At 35.8% G+C, this 14,667-nt stretch overlaps 1 protein-coding gene across 1 annotated transcript; it reads left to right on the top strand.

The window, feature by feature from the left end:
- The first annotated feature begins 10,358 nt into the window (after positions 1 to 10,358).
- Positions 10,359 to 12,460, top strand: LOC122890900 (NKG2-E type II integral membrane protein-like). The gene is made up of 3 exons (XM_044226344.1): positions 10,359 to 10,557; positions 11,713 to 11,766; positions 12,279 to 12,460. The coding sequence occupies exons 1-3, from the start codon at positions 10,359 to 10,361 to the stop codon at positions 12,458 to 12,460; spliced, it is 435 nt and encodes a 144-aa protein (XP_044082279.1).
- Positions 12,461 to 14,667: the final 2,207 nt, after the last annotated feature.

Genomic DNA, 14,667 nt, shown 5'->3' with positions numbered 1-14,667 from the left:
TTGATTGGGCCTCTATTGAATGTATAGATTGCTTTTGGTACATACATATTTATCAATATTTGTTTTTCCAATTCATGAGGATGGAATTTTTTCCATTTTTCTTTGTGTCTTCCTCAATTTCTTTCATAGGTGTTCTATAGTTTTAGTTTATCTTTACCTCATTGGTTAGATTTATTCCTCTGTACCTTCTGGTTTTTGGTGCAATTGTAAATAGGATTGATCCCTTGGTGTCTATTTCTTCTGCCTCAGTGTTAATATATTGACTGCAACTGACTTCTGTGCATAGATTTTTATCCTGTGCCTTTGCTGAATTCCTGTATGAATTCTAGTAATTTTTTGATGGAATCTTTGCATTTTCTACATAGACTATCATATCATCTATGAAGAATGAAGGTCTGAATTCTTCTTTGATGATTTGGATGTCTTTGAATTCTTTCTGTTGTCTGATCGCTGAGGCTAGGACCTTTCCATTGTCTGATTGCTGAGGCTAATACCATTGAAGAAGGGTGGTGAGCATGGACTCACCTGTCATGTTCCTGACCTTCTCATACTGCGGTTGAGAATGCAAACTGGGGCAGCAACTCTAGTAATCAGTATGGAGGTTCCTCAAACAGTTAAAAATAGAGCTAACCTATGACACAGCAGGTGCACTACTTGGTATTTATCCAGAGGTACAAACATTGTGATCCAAAGGGGCACATGCACCCCAATGTTTGTAGCAGCAATGTCCACAAGAGCCAAACTAGGGAAAGAGCCCACATGTCCATCAGCAGATGAATGAATAAAGAAGATGTGGTATATATACATTGAAGGATGACCCAGCAATAAAAAAGAATGAAATCTTGTCATTTGCAATGATGCTCATGGAACTAGAGAGTGTTATGTTAAGCAAAATAAGTTAAGTCAGAGACAGACAAATACCGTATGATTTCACTCATGTGTAGAATTTAAGAAACAGATGAAAATGGGGAAGGGAGGAAAAACAACGCAAGATGAAAACTGAGATGGAGGCAAATTATAAGAGACCCTTAACTATAGGGAACAAACAGGGTTGCAGGAGGGGAGATAGGTGGGAAGAAGGGACAATTGGGTGATCTGCATTAAGGAGGACATTGATGTAATGACCGTGGGATGTTATATACAACTGATGAATCACTAAATTTTACCACTAAGTGTTTAAAAAAATGTCAGAAGTCAGAGATATAAAGATCAATGTGGCAGTTTTCTCTGTGTCTAACTTTCTAAGACTATACATTAGGTTTTGAACATTATGGGTTTCTTATTCTAGATCTCAGAGTTAAGCAGTCCTCATTTCAGTACTAATTTCAGAGGAAGATGAAGCCCTTTTATAATCTGCTGTGTTTGCAGCAGAGCAGAAAACTCAGTTTCCTGCAGGCATTCAGTTCAAATGCAAAAAGGACAAAGTTGTGTTTGTCCAATCTCCTGTACCCTATCGATTAATCTGAAATTTTTATTTTCTAAAATTAATGATTGTAAAGTTATGAATAAAATAAAGTTTTAATGTTTAAAAATTGTTTCTCTGCTCTTATTTACAACCATTAGTTCTTTGCAGCTCCTCCTAAGGCAATATGTAAATATTTAACTTTGTCCCCCTCAAATGCTCTGGATTGGATAAGAATAATAATGGAATTTGAGAGGGGATCAAAAATAATTTTTACAAGAGAGGTCAATGTAATAAGATAAAAAAGTTATGACACATGTAATTAGCATCTGACAAGGAGAGGGAAACAATTAGCAGAAGATTATTTGAAGAAATAATGGCTGAAGCGAATTCGAATTTGTTGAAAAACACCAAGTTAAATTCCGGAAGCCCAGCAAAACCCAACTTAAAATAATAAAAACTAGATTACATGTAAGCACATTGTAGTCATACTTCTGAAACAGATAAAAATATTGAAAGCAATGAGAGAATAACAACACTTTATATACCTAGAAATTCCTTAGAAACAATAAATTTAGGAGAAAATAATCATCTCATTAAAAAACCCTGCCAACTCAGAATGTGATATCATTAGTAGTCTTCCAGAATGAAGGTAAATTTAGTCATTTTCCAAAAACTACTTGGCCTGCCATGCAAGAAGTGTTAAAGGAAGGAAATGTGTCTGGCTTATGTGTAATAATTTCATGAGAAATAGTTTATTTGGGAAGGTATAAGCATCTATAAAGTTATAAATTATCAGAGTAAATATGAAAGACAATATTCTCTTAACTCCCTTGCAGTATGCATGACCATTCAAAGCAAAGATTACAAGTTTCTTCCAGTGTTTATTATATATGTGATATGTAAGACCTATGACAACTATATAGTATAATGGGGAGGGAAGGGTGTTAATAGACCTGTTCTATACAAGATTTCTTTGTACAACTAATTGTACAACAACAGGATTTTGTTGTACAACTAATTCTACCTAGACCATGAAAAGTTAAGACTGTGTACTGTAATCTTAGTACAGCCACTAAGAAGAAACTATAAACAGGGAGAGCCTAGAAGCCAATATATTAATTGAAATGGAGTTCTAAAAATTATTCAAATAATCCCAGAGAAGGCAGGCACAAAGTGCACATAGTCAAAATAAATTACAAATCCAGAAGTATATAATTTGGGGAACTAACAGTTCCGTAATATAAATCATATACATATGATGACATAATTAAGAAAAGAATTCTTCTATCCCAAATTCTTACTCTGATTATTCCTCCCCATGAGTATGTGTGGTCTAGCTTCAGTTAGTATTCCTTTGGTAGATTCAATTTAAGCTATTTTCCCTTAAAATGGATATAGTGTTTTCCAGACTACAAAAGATGGGTTTTGAAAAATACTTACATTCCTTATTTTTCAATTTCCAAATATATATTAGCAGACAAAAAATAAAGTTCTAGTCTTTCACCCACATATCTTTGCTATTATCTTTTTCATATTAAATCCTCTAAGTGTATATTTTGTCACAGGCAAAATTATTTCCCATTTTTTTAAAAGATTTTATTTATTTTCATTTATTTGACAGAGATCACAAGTAGGCAGACAGGCAGGCAGAGACGGAGACAGGAGGAAGCAGGCTCACCACTGAGCAGAGTGCTTGATGCGGGGCTCGATCCCAAGTTCCTGAGATCATGACCTGAGCTGAAGGCAGAGGCTTTAACCCACTGAGCCACCCAGGTGCCCCTACTTCCCAGATTTTAATGATCATTGTTGCTAAAAAAAACTTCTGCAGTTTTTCTCAACCCAGGCCATTTAGGATATGGAAACTCTGCTCAAAATTGAAGATCAACCAGGAAAAAAAAAAAAAGGAAAAAGGCAAAAAGCAAAAAGCAAAAGAGAAACATATATACACACAAACACACGTGCGCGCGCGCACACACACACACACACCCCAAATGATGGAATTCTTGAATATTGATTATGAAGTACAAATATTTAGAGTGAATAAATGTATAATGGATACAGAATGGCTGCCAAAAAAGAGGTTAGTGTCTGATGGTTAGACTTTGGAAAAACCCAGAGTAATTTTTAAAAATCAAAAAGAAGAATTCTACAAATGAAAACAAAAACATTTAAATGAATAATAGATGGAGTGATTAAAGAACAAATTAGAAAAGATTAGGGAGAAAGTGAGTGAATTGAAAGAACACTTGAAGACAAGAGAAAAAGAGGGAGAAACTATAAAAGCTACAGGTGTGAGGGCCAACATTTGAAGAGAGGATCAAACTGATAGGGAAAATGCAGACAAGCCATACTGGAAGAGAGCCTATGTGATGGTAGTCAGGACTGGTTGTCCATTGGATCATCCCATTCAAGAAACACAGTTTCTCATTTTTGGAAAAGATACCTTTAATGAACACCGTGCTGCATCATACTGCATCATAGTAAAACTATTTCTAATTCCCATCTTTCCATTTTATGTTGAATCTATGACAAATTGGATTTTTGCCCCAACAGCTCACTGGAACCATTCCCTGTTCTGTACACAAAATAACAAAATCTCATCTTACTTGATTAGCAGCAGAGTTCAACAGAGTGGATCATTCATTCCTCCTGGAATCACTTTTTCACTTGGAATCCATGGCAACATAGTTTCATGGGCTTGACTCCTATCTCACCATTACCCTTTTGGTCTTGTTTGCTGATTTCACCTCTTCTCCTCTTCCTCCTTACATGAGAGAGTCTCAGAGCTTATCCTAGAACTTCCTCTTATTTACATTCACCTTAAGTTTCTGGGTGACAATCTCTGTTACTTCGTTTTAAGTAGCATGTGCAAGCTGAAAAGCCCAGTTTTATACTTTCTTGCCCATATCTCACCATTCACCTTAGGGCATTGATATCTGAGTCCTTAGTCAACTGTTCCACTTGTGTGTTTCACACAAATTCACTCTTCGGATGTCCAATCCAAACACAGACTCTTTTTTTTTCCCAATTTATTTATTTTCAGAAAAACAGTATTCATTATTTTTTCACCACACCCAGTGCTCCATGCAAGCCGTGCCCTCTATAATACCCACCACCTGGTACCCCAACCTCCCACCCACCCACCACTTCAGACTCTTAATCACACCTACTTCATGTATAATCCTTTCCAGCTCATTGAATGGAAACAGATTCAGTCTGTTTTCAGATACTCAAGATAAAGCACATGCTTCATCTATCACCCCTTTCCTTCTTTCTCAGGCCACGTTCTCACATTAAGAGGCTTCTTTTTTTAAATTTTTTATTTTAAATAAACATATATATTTTATCCCTCGGGGTACAGGTATGTGAATCACCAGGTTTTTTGTTTTTTGTTTTTTGTTTTTTTTTTTATTTGACAGACAGAGATCACAAGTAGGCAGAGAGGCAGGCAGAGAGAGAGAGAGAGGAGGAAGCAGGCTTCCCGCTGAGCAGAGAGCCCGATGCGGGGCTCGATCCCAGAACCCTGGGATCATGACCTGAGCCGAAGGCAGAGGCTTTAACCCTCTGAGCCACCCAGGCGCCCCTGTGAATCACCAGGTTTACACACTTCACAGCACTCACCATAGCACATACCCTCCCCAATGTCCATAACCCCACCCCTCTTCCCCCAAGCCACCCCCCCAGCAACCCTCAATTTATTTTGTGAGATTAAGAGTCACTTATGGTTTGTCTCCCTCCCAATCCCATCCTGTTTCATTTATTCTTCTCCTAACCCCTTAACCCCCAATGTTGCATCTCCACTTCCTCATATCAGGGAGATCATATGATAGTTGTCTTTCTCCACTTGACTTATTTCGCTAAGCATTATACCTTCTAGTTCCATCCACGTTGTCGCAAATGGCAAGATTTCATTTCTTTTGATGGCTGCATAGTATTCCATTGTGTATATGAACACCGTGCTGCATCATACTGCATCATAGTAAAACTATGATGATCCATTCATCTGTTGATGGACATCTAGGTTCTCAATTGCCAAACTATGGAAAGAACATTAAGAGGCTTCTTAACACTGACTTCAAAGTATTCCAGAGTCCAGTCTCTCATCGCCATTGCCACTCTTTACCTCAGCCCAAGCTACCACATCCCTATAGTATTTTGAGTCTCCCTGTTTTTGTTCTTAGTTTTTTTATTTCTTTTTATCTGCCATATTGAGACTAGTATAATGTAGTTAGAGTATGCTACTCATCTGTTCTTGCTTCTTGAAAAAGAAATTACAGACTTACCTAGCAAAAATATTCATGTATATTACTTTAGAATACATTTCTCAATTTTTACTTCATTATCTCCCCCAAACTCAACCAGCCAAGGAGTCTTTACAGACACATTATCTCCATGAAAATCCAAAGCCAAATATATGTTATATCTCTCTTCATGTACTATATGTGTAGCTGTGCTTAGATAAGATGGGCTAGAATTTTTTTTGTTACCAACACAACAGAAATACAGTCATAAGAGAATATTATTTTCCTTAAAAGAGGAAGAGAGAGAGAGCAAAGGCAGGCAGTGTGGTGCAGAGGAAAAGGGAAAAGCAGGTACCCCACTGAGCCAAGAGTCCAATGCCTAGGTCCTAGGACTCAATTCCAGGACCTTGGGATCATGACCTGAGCCAAAGGCAGACACTTAATAACTGAGACACCCAAGGGCCCTAAGAGAATAGTACTCAAAAAAATATTTAGAGTTTGAGGAGTTCAAACTCAACACACACGAAACAGGCAAACACATCAAAAAATGGGCAGAAGATATGAACAGACACTTCTCCAATCAAGACATACAAATGGCTATCAGACACATGAAAAAATGCTCATCATCATTAGCCCTCAGGGAGATTCAAATTAAAACCACATTGAGATATCACCTTACACCAGTTAAAATGGCCAAAATTAGCAAGACAGGAAACAGCATGTGTTGGAGAGGATGTGGAGAAAGGGGAACCCTCTTACACTGTTGGTGGGAATGCAAGTTGGTGCAGCCTCTTTGGAGAACAGTGTGGAGATTCCTCAAGAAATTAAAGACAGAGCTTCCCTATGACCCTGCAATTGCACTCCTGGGTATTTACCCCAAAGACACAGATGTCGTGAAAAGAAGGGCCATCTGTACCCCAATGTTTATAGCAGCAATGGCCACAGTCGCCAAACTATGGAAAGAACCAAGATGCCCTTCAACGGATGAATGGATAAGGAAGATGTGGTCGATATACACTATGGGGTATTATGCCTCCATCAGAAAGGATGAATACCCAACTTTTGTAGCAACATGGACGGGACTGGAAGAGATTATGCTGAGTGAAATAAGTCAAGCAGAGAGAGTCAATTATCATATGGTTTCACTTATTTGTGGAGCATAACAAATAGCATGGAGGACAAGGGGTGTTAGATAGGAGTAGGGAATTTGGGTAAATTGGAAGGGGAGGTGAACCATGAGAGACTATGGACTCTGAAAAACAATCGGAGGCGTTTGAAGTGGCGAGGGGGTGGGAGGTTGGGGTACCAGGTGGTGGGTATTATAGAGGGCACGGCTTGCATGGAGCACTGGGTGTGGTGAAAAAATAATGAATAATGTTTTTCTGAAAATAAATAAATTGAAAAAAAATGAACTCAAAAAAAATATTTAGAGCAACAAATGAAGACAACATGGAAGAAATGGATAAATTCCTAGAAACATGAACTATGAAAACCAAAACAGGAAGAAATGTAATACTTGAGCACTTGGAAAGCCAGCAAAGAAATTGAATCAGTCATCAAAAATCTCCCAACAAATAGAACTCCAGGGCCAGATGGTTCCCAAGGGGATTCCACCAAACATTTAAAGAAGAATTAATACCTATTCTCTTCAAAAAATTCCAAACAAATAGAAATGGAAGGAAAACCTCCTAATTCATTCTATGAGGCCAGCATTAGCCCAATCACAAAACCAGACCAAGACTCCACTATAAAAGAGGACTGCAGGCCAATATTCCTGATGAACATGGGTGCAAATAGTCTCAACAAAATACTAGCAAATCAAATCCAACAAGAACTAAAAGAATCAAGTGGAATTTAATTTTTGGCTGCAAGGGTTGGTCAGTATTCACAAAGAAAACAATGTGATACACCATATTCATAAAATAGTATAAGTAGCATATGAAGCTTTCAAGAGATGTATAGAAAGATTTAGACAATGCACATTCCAAATATTTGGAGATAAATAGCAATAAATCCCTGTTGTTAATGGTGTGATGTTTACAGATATTTCTCATTATAAAAGAATGACATCAGGAGAGTATAAGGGAAAGAAGCATGTTATGTCAAGATTTAGCAACCTGTGTAAAAATAGAACTGACACATCTAAGATACTCTTCAAAGACCTGAATTTCCAGGTCTCAGCATTTGTGACTGAGAAAAAAGCAAGTTAACAGCATGGGTGGTCAGGCTTCTGACCCCAATATAAACATTTCTCAGAGTCATGTCACAATTAGCTGACACACTACAAGCTGAAAGTCTTAGACATTCTGGAGATGTGATGAGATAAAGTGTCTTCAAAATTGACCAAGTGTAAGGATTTCCTGTTTAAATTTTAAGTGACACATTGATGAGAAATCTACTTTTTCCACTATTGCCTCACTCTGAGCGCTCACAGGGCCGGCAGTCTGTGAAGACCACAGATACTGTCCGTTTACAAGAGTGACCTGGTCTCCCAGTGGAAGATGTAGGACTCTGGCCAACAGAAGGTATGTGTCACTCCTCTGCTGTCTCTCTCCTAGCTGCCTCACTTAGTGGGAGATACAGATGCTGGATGGGATACAACAAATACACAATGAAATCACAGAGAACACTGGTTAACTCTATTCCAACAACTCAGAGTAACAGGAATAAATATGATATATGTCAGAGAATATTTTAAAATATTCATATTCTTGCCTGTGGAGAAGTAGTCAAATGTATACACACGCAGATGATAAGGGTTTATAAGTCCATATAGCATCACATGAAATCTCATAAACATCATGCATGACAAGGAACAGTTAATTTGGATTTGTCATCAACATAGGAATAATTTCATATATTACTTGATACTTAGCCCAGCCTTTAAAAATAAATTCTTAAATAAAATTATATAATCATGAAGGTCAAATATAATTCTTCATATACTTTTTAAAATAAAACTGCTTAATTTTGGGGCGCCTGGGTGGCTCAGTGGGTTAAGCCGCTGCCTTGGGCTCAGGTCATGATCTCGGGGTCCCGGGATCAAGTCCCACGTCGGGCTCTCTGCTCAGCGGGGAGCCTGCTTCCTCCTCTCTCTCTCTCTGCCTACTTGTGATCTCTGTCTGTCAAATAAATAAATAAAATCTTTAAAAAAAAACTGCTTAATTTTTCCTAATAGCAGGAATATGCTAATTTAAGTTTACGTTTACCTATAAATAATTATAAGATTTCTAAAAAGAAAAAAAGAACAAAACTTTGCAAAAGTTTGCACTACACTGATGAAAGATTTCATCACACCACCTCTGTGAATCATGGTATATAGTATGATATGATTCAGAAACAATAATATGACAATTGTGTTAAAAATATAAATAAAATAACTAACATATTATTAAGAGTTTATAAAAGCCTGCTTGAATCCTAAGTGTTTTACATGTATTAGAGCTTACATATTTTCATCTCAATGATAGATTAGTAACTTGGATAGCTAGACACGAAGTAACTTTTAAAAGATCACACATTGTAACTTTGAGAGCCAAAAGGGAGTCTAGAACTCATCCATTGTAGAGCTAATTATGTGAATTATTAGATTATGTTTATTTGAGTTATTATACTTGCTTGCACAATAAAACTACCTTCACTGCCCTTGACAGCCATAGATTATTTCTGAGTTCATACCAACACTATTCTTCCATAAATGATCTCTAATTTTATTTATCATTTTATACTTTCATATGTTGGCCATTATCAATTACCCTTTCTTGGTGTCAAATAAGGATTTTTAGAAATCTTTTCTTTTATGGTCTTTTCTTGGTTTTCAGTATTGTCTAGACTTTGGATAAGTTTAGTGTTTCATGTAGCATTTTTTACCATATACAACCCATATACAGTATTTCTTTAAAACTTAGTGATTTCCAGAATTCTACAATCATTCAAAATGAAAGGTCATTTAATAAGACCTCAACACATTTTACTAAGTATACAGAAGTCACCAAATAAAACTAATTTATTGCAAGAATTTCCTGTATATGCTAATACCATTGTTTAGGTTTTAGATAAGTTTAATGTGTCATGTAGCATTTTTCACCATATACATTATTTGTTTAAAATTTAATGATTTCTAGAATTCCACAATCATTCAAAATGAAAGGTCATTTAATAAGACCTTATCCCCTTTTACTAAGTATATGTAAGTCACCAAATAAAACTAATTTACTGCAGTAATTTCCTGTATACTCTAATACCATTATTACCCCAATTACTTTAGAACATTTAAACATTAACCATTCATGGATTTTAAAAATTGTCATAAAAATTAGTTTAATTTTTTTTAATAATAGCATTTTAGTTTTAATTCTGTTATTCTAACCCTGTGTCTATGGAAATTGACTTTAAGTTAATAAGGGCATCACTCTTTGTGTTTCTTTATTCCTCACTAATTTATTGCTTTTCATGGCTACAATCAATAATATTGCATCAACATAAAATATCACTTTAAAAATCACTTATTCTCTGATGAAACACTTATTTCAAGCTCTGAGGAAAACAGAACCAGAATTTTACATCATTCAACTACAAAGGAGTGTTACCACTTACCTCACACTTCACCCAGTGTGACTCTCGCAGGGCTCTTGTCGTTACCTACACTGTTTGTCAACTACATCAGTCCAGTTTTCATACAGTACAGGCCCTGAGATCTCTCAGCTGCTGAAATGAATAACCAAAGAGAAAACCTCTCAGAACCAAATCTGGTTAAGAACTCAAAAAGACAACAGTCTAAAGGTAAGGGCACTAAAAGCTCTAATTCAGTAACTGAGCAGGGAATCGTCTGTGTAGAATTAAACCTTCAAAATGTGTCTGAAGACCTGCAAGGGAATGACAAGAACTACCACTGCAAAAATAAAGCACACAGTTAAGGCACAAGGTACAACTCTTCTAGGATGTGAACTTGGGGTGTAGATGTGTGGGGAAGAGTAGGGATTGATCTCATAGATTTTTCATTTGTGAGGATTAGAAGTTGAAGTTGGAATAAGGTATTGTTTTTGAGATCTGAGGACTAATTCACTCCGGCATTGTTGTAAATCATAGTCCGTGACCAACAACTCATGGAGCATGATGCTTACTGACAGTTAAGTGGTATATTGTGAGGAAGATTACAATGGTAGATATGGGTTTGTGGTCCATGCTTATACCTATGATTCCCTGTGCATCTTTGGTTCTCTTGTATGTAAACCATCTAAACTTTAGTCTTTATCCACCTATCCTTTCTCACTGTTTCATTTCTCTCCCCACAAATTTGCCATCATCTCTAGAGAAGCTCCTTGCTGGGATTTTGGGAATCACATGGCTTGTCTTGACATATGTTGTAGCAAGAATGATAAGTTCTCTTCCCTGTGAGTAAACCTTTGAATGATTATGAGAAATCTTTTCATTTTAATAATCAGCAGTGTCTGTAAATATTTCAAGTGTTGTGGGATGGAACTTTTCCTTTTCATGTATGCATTTAGACTAAATATGGAATGCTTATTCTGAATTTATCAAAAGTATAAATAACAAAAATTATAGAAAATATACATATATAATTGAGAAACACAAATTAACTCTTTAGATTGGTTAAACAAAATACTGTAAGAGAGGCTGTAGTGTTCCACTACCTAAAAATATAAATTAAGGAAATTACGAGGAAGAAAAATCATTGTAACCATTTATTTCTTCTGTTTGAGAGTTTGAAATTTGGTCTATTTTTTAAGATTAGAATACTCTGGAATAAAATAAAATTGATTTATTAGGATCAGTTAATAATGTCATGATGATTTGAAGAGAAATCAATTCAAAAACTTAAACAATTAACCTCAGCATCTCTTAGAGAGAGAGAGATCCTGAAGTTAATTGTTTAAGTTTTTGAATTGATTTCTCTTCAGACCATCATGATATTATTAACTGATTCTAATAAATCAATTTTATTTTATTCCAGAGTATTCTAATCTTAAGAAATAGGCCAAATTTCAAACAGAAAAAATAAATGGTTACAATGATTTTTTATCTCGTAATTTTTTATATTTTTAGGTAGTGGAACACTACAGCAGAACAATTCATACCCAGTTACAAGAATCCAAAAAGGTATGCAATGATTTTGATAGTTCTGATAGTAGTACAGTTTATATTTTGTCTCCATCTAGGCTGTGAAATATCAAAACAGTTTCAGGGGAGACATAAACTATAAAATACAGATAATAGATGTTAATAAGTAATGTTATGATAGCATTCATATGCAACAATATGAAAAAAATTCTATTTTAAAATCACTACACCCTTTGTTACCAGTTGCCTCAAGTTTCCTCCTGCTATAACATAAGAGAGAAATCATTTTACAATGGCAAAATGTGCTTTTGTTCAGTGACTCAAAGGACATGTAGAGATTGGACATTTTCATGTATTTGCTTTATATCGGCACATAAATTAGGGGAAGAAAGCTTGACTTTCCAGAAGTGTGCTTGTGTTTTATTTTTGCCAGCATGTGAGGGTGCATGGATATGCTATAAACACATGTGCATACATACACATACAAATTGTAAACTTGTGTGTTTTAATAGTCAAAGCTATTTGGATAATATCTTATAAACTTTCTTTAGCTGATCCATGTGGTCATTGTCCAAAAGAGTGGATTACATACTCCAACAACTGCTATTACATTAGCACTGAAGGAAAACCATGGAATGAGAGTTTGATGTTCTGTGCTTCCAAAAACTCTACCCTGCTCTCCATAGATGAAGAGGACATGATAAGATTTCAAATGTTTCCAGAATTTTATTAAAAGTTGAGGGATGACTTATCAGTTGAGGAATGCCTGGGTGTCCCAATCCATTAAGCATCTGTCTTCAGTTGAGGTCATGATCCGAGGGTCCTTGCTCAGTAGGGAGCCTGCTTCTCCCTCTGCCTGCCACTCCCTCACCTTCTGTCCCCTCAGTCTCTTGCTGATAAATAAATAAATAAAATCTTTTAAAAAAAAAAGCTTATCAGTTAATATTATACTGGTAGAATTCATCCATATTTTTGTACACTTCAGGTCTGTTACTATTCCATAGCTTGACTCTACAATATTTTCTTTATATTTTTATGCCTTTAATATACATTTGGTATTTTCCAGGTCGTGCTTTTCATTGAAAACCATGCTTCAATAGATGATCTTTTGCTTGAAATAACTTTACTATTTAATTTTACCATTATCATCAAGGCAACTAAACATATGATTCTGCAACTCGATCACAAAGTAGTTGGAAACACGTAATTACAAATCAGAGCATGAAATAGAAGTTTAGAGCCTCTATCAGCCCTACCCATTTTAATATTATAAAATATCTTTGCTTATTTTCAGATCTTACATCAATGGGATCATGCAGTGTGCATTTTTACGTGTATCTCCTTTCAGTCTCACGTGCTATTGTAGTTCATCAACACCACGTATTTGTCTATAGTTTGTGAATTTTCACTGCTGTCTTATATGACTATGACCTTTTAAAATCTATTCTCAGAAATGTAATTCCTTTTTAGTCAGTGGGTATGATGAATAACTATTTTATGAAAAGCCTTTTCTATGTCTTTTTAAAATATTTATTTATTTATTTATTATTTGTGAGAGAGAGAGAATGTGGGAAGGGTCAAATGGAAAGAGAGAGACAGAGAATCTCAAGAAGGCTCTGTGCTGAGTTCAGAGTCTATGGCGGGGCTGGATCTCACCACTCTGAACTCATGACCTGTGGTGAAAACAAGAGTCAGATGCTTCACCAATGAGCCAATCAACCTTACATATTTTTTCCACAAATTGCATTTATAATAATTTTATTATACTTAAGTACATAGAAAATAGTCTATTATATTTATGGAATATAAATACTGTATTTGTCATAATAAAATATTATTGTATAAATATATTATAATTGTATTTATAATTATAATACATTTTCTTCTAAGCATTAGTATAAAATTATATGAACATAGATATGTTAAATTATCCCTACACTTTTCTAGTGTTTTGTATAAATATACATTGTACAAGGTAGTCCCTATATCCAAAACTCAATTGTCTCAGAGAAACTAATAAAAAATTTCTGTTGATTATATAGCGGTATCATTTTTCTGGTCTGTAAAACATTAAGATTTTCTTTTCAGTAAGAATGAGAAGTACTCAGGTAAGTCTCTTGCCCATTTCGCCTAGATGGTGTCTTCTCTCCCCTCTTAGTCCTTGTAATTTTTTTTAAAGATTTTATTTTTTTGAGAGAGAGAGAGAGTGAGAGAGAGAGAGCACAAGAAGGAAGGAGAGGGAGAAGCAGGTTTCCCATGGAGCAGGGGGACTGATGCGGGGATCCACCCCAGGCCCTTGGGACCATCTGATCTGAAGGCAGATACTTAACCCGCTGAGCCATGCACGCACCCCAGTATTGTCATATATTAAATAGAAGTGCTTTTGTGAGTTGATGAGAAGGAAATAGTTGTGAGATGCATTTTTACTCCCCTACTGGAGTCCTTTAATGATCAGAATTTCAATGTTATCATGGTCCAACTTATCAATTTGGGGTGTTAGTGATTATTTTCGACCTATTTCAGAAGGTAGTCAAAGTTCATGATTATAATTTCTTTTTTTTTAAAAGATTTTATTTATTTATTTGACAGAGAGAGATTACAAGTAGGCAGAGAGGCAGGCAGAGAGAGAGAGCAGGAAGCAGGCTTCCTGCTGAGCAGAGAGCCCGATGCGGGACTTGATCCCAGGACCCGGAGATCATGACCTGAGCTGAAGGCAGTGGCTTAACCCACTGAGCCACCCAGGCACCCCACGATTATAATTTCTTATATTACTTCTTGAATTTACCTTTTTCTTTATTTTTTAACTTTTATTTATTTACTTATTTTTAAAGAAGCTGGGGGCTTCCTATTGCTATATCTTGCTGAGGTTACCTCTTCTCCATAGTCTGAAATAGTGTCCAGGGCAGATATGGATTCTGTGGAGATAACACGGTCTAACTC

The sequence above is a fragment of the Neovison vison genome, chromosome 12, assembly GCF_020171115.1.
Source record: "Neovison vison isolate M4711 chromosome 12, ASM_NN_V1, whole genome shotgun sequence".
Taxonomy (NCBI): domain Eukaryota; kingdom Metazoa; phylum Chordata; class Mammalia; order Carnivora; family Mustelidae; genus Neogale; species Neogale vison.
Note: the sequence above shows the minus strand (reverse complement) of the source record. Positions and strands in the feature narration are given on the sequence as shown.

Coding starts and splice junctions, on each gene's coding strand:
- LOC122890900 (XM_044226344.1), top strand. CDS start 10,359: ATGAATAACCAAAGAGAAAACCTCTCAGAACCAAATCTGGTTAAGAAC. Junction 10,558..11,712: donor CTGCAAAAATAAAGCACACA/GTTAAGGCACAA, acceptor TTATATTTTTAG/GTAGTGGAACACTACAGCAG. Junction 11,767..12,278: donor AGTTACAAGAATCCAAAAAG/GTATGCAATGAT, acceptor AACTTTCTTTAG/CTGATCCATGTGGTCATTGT.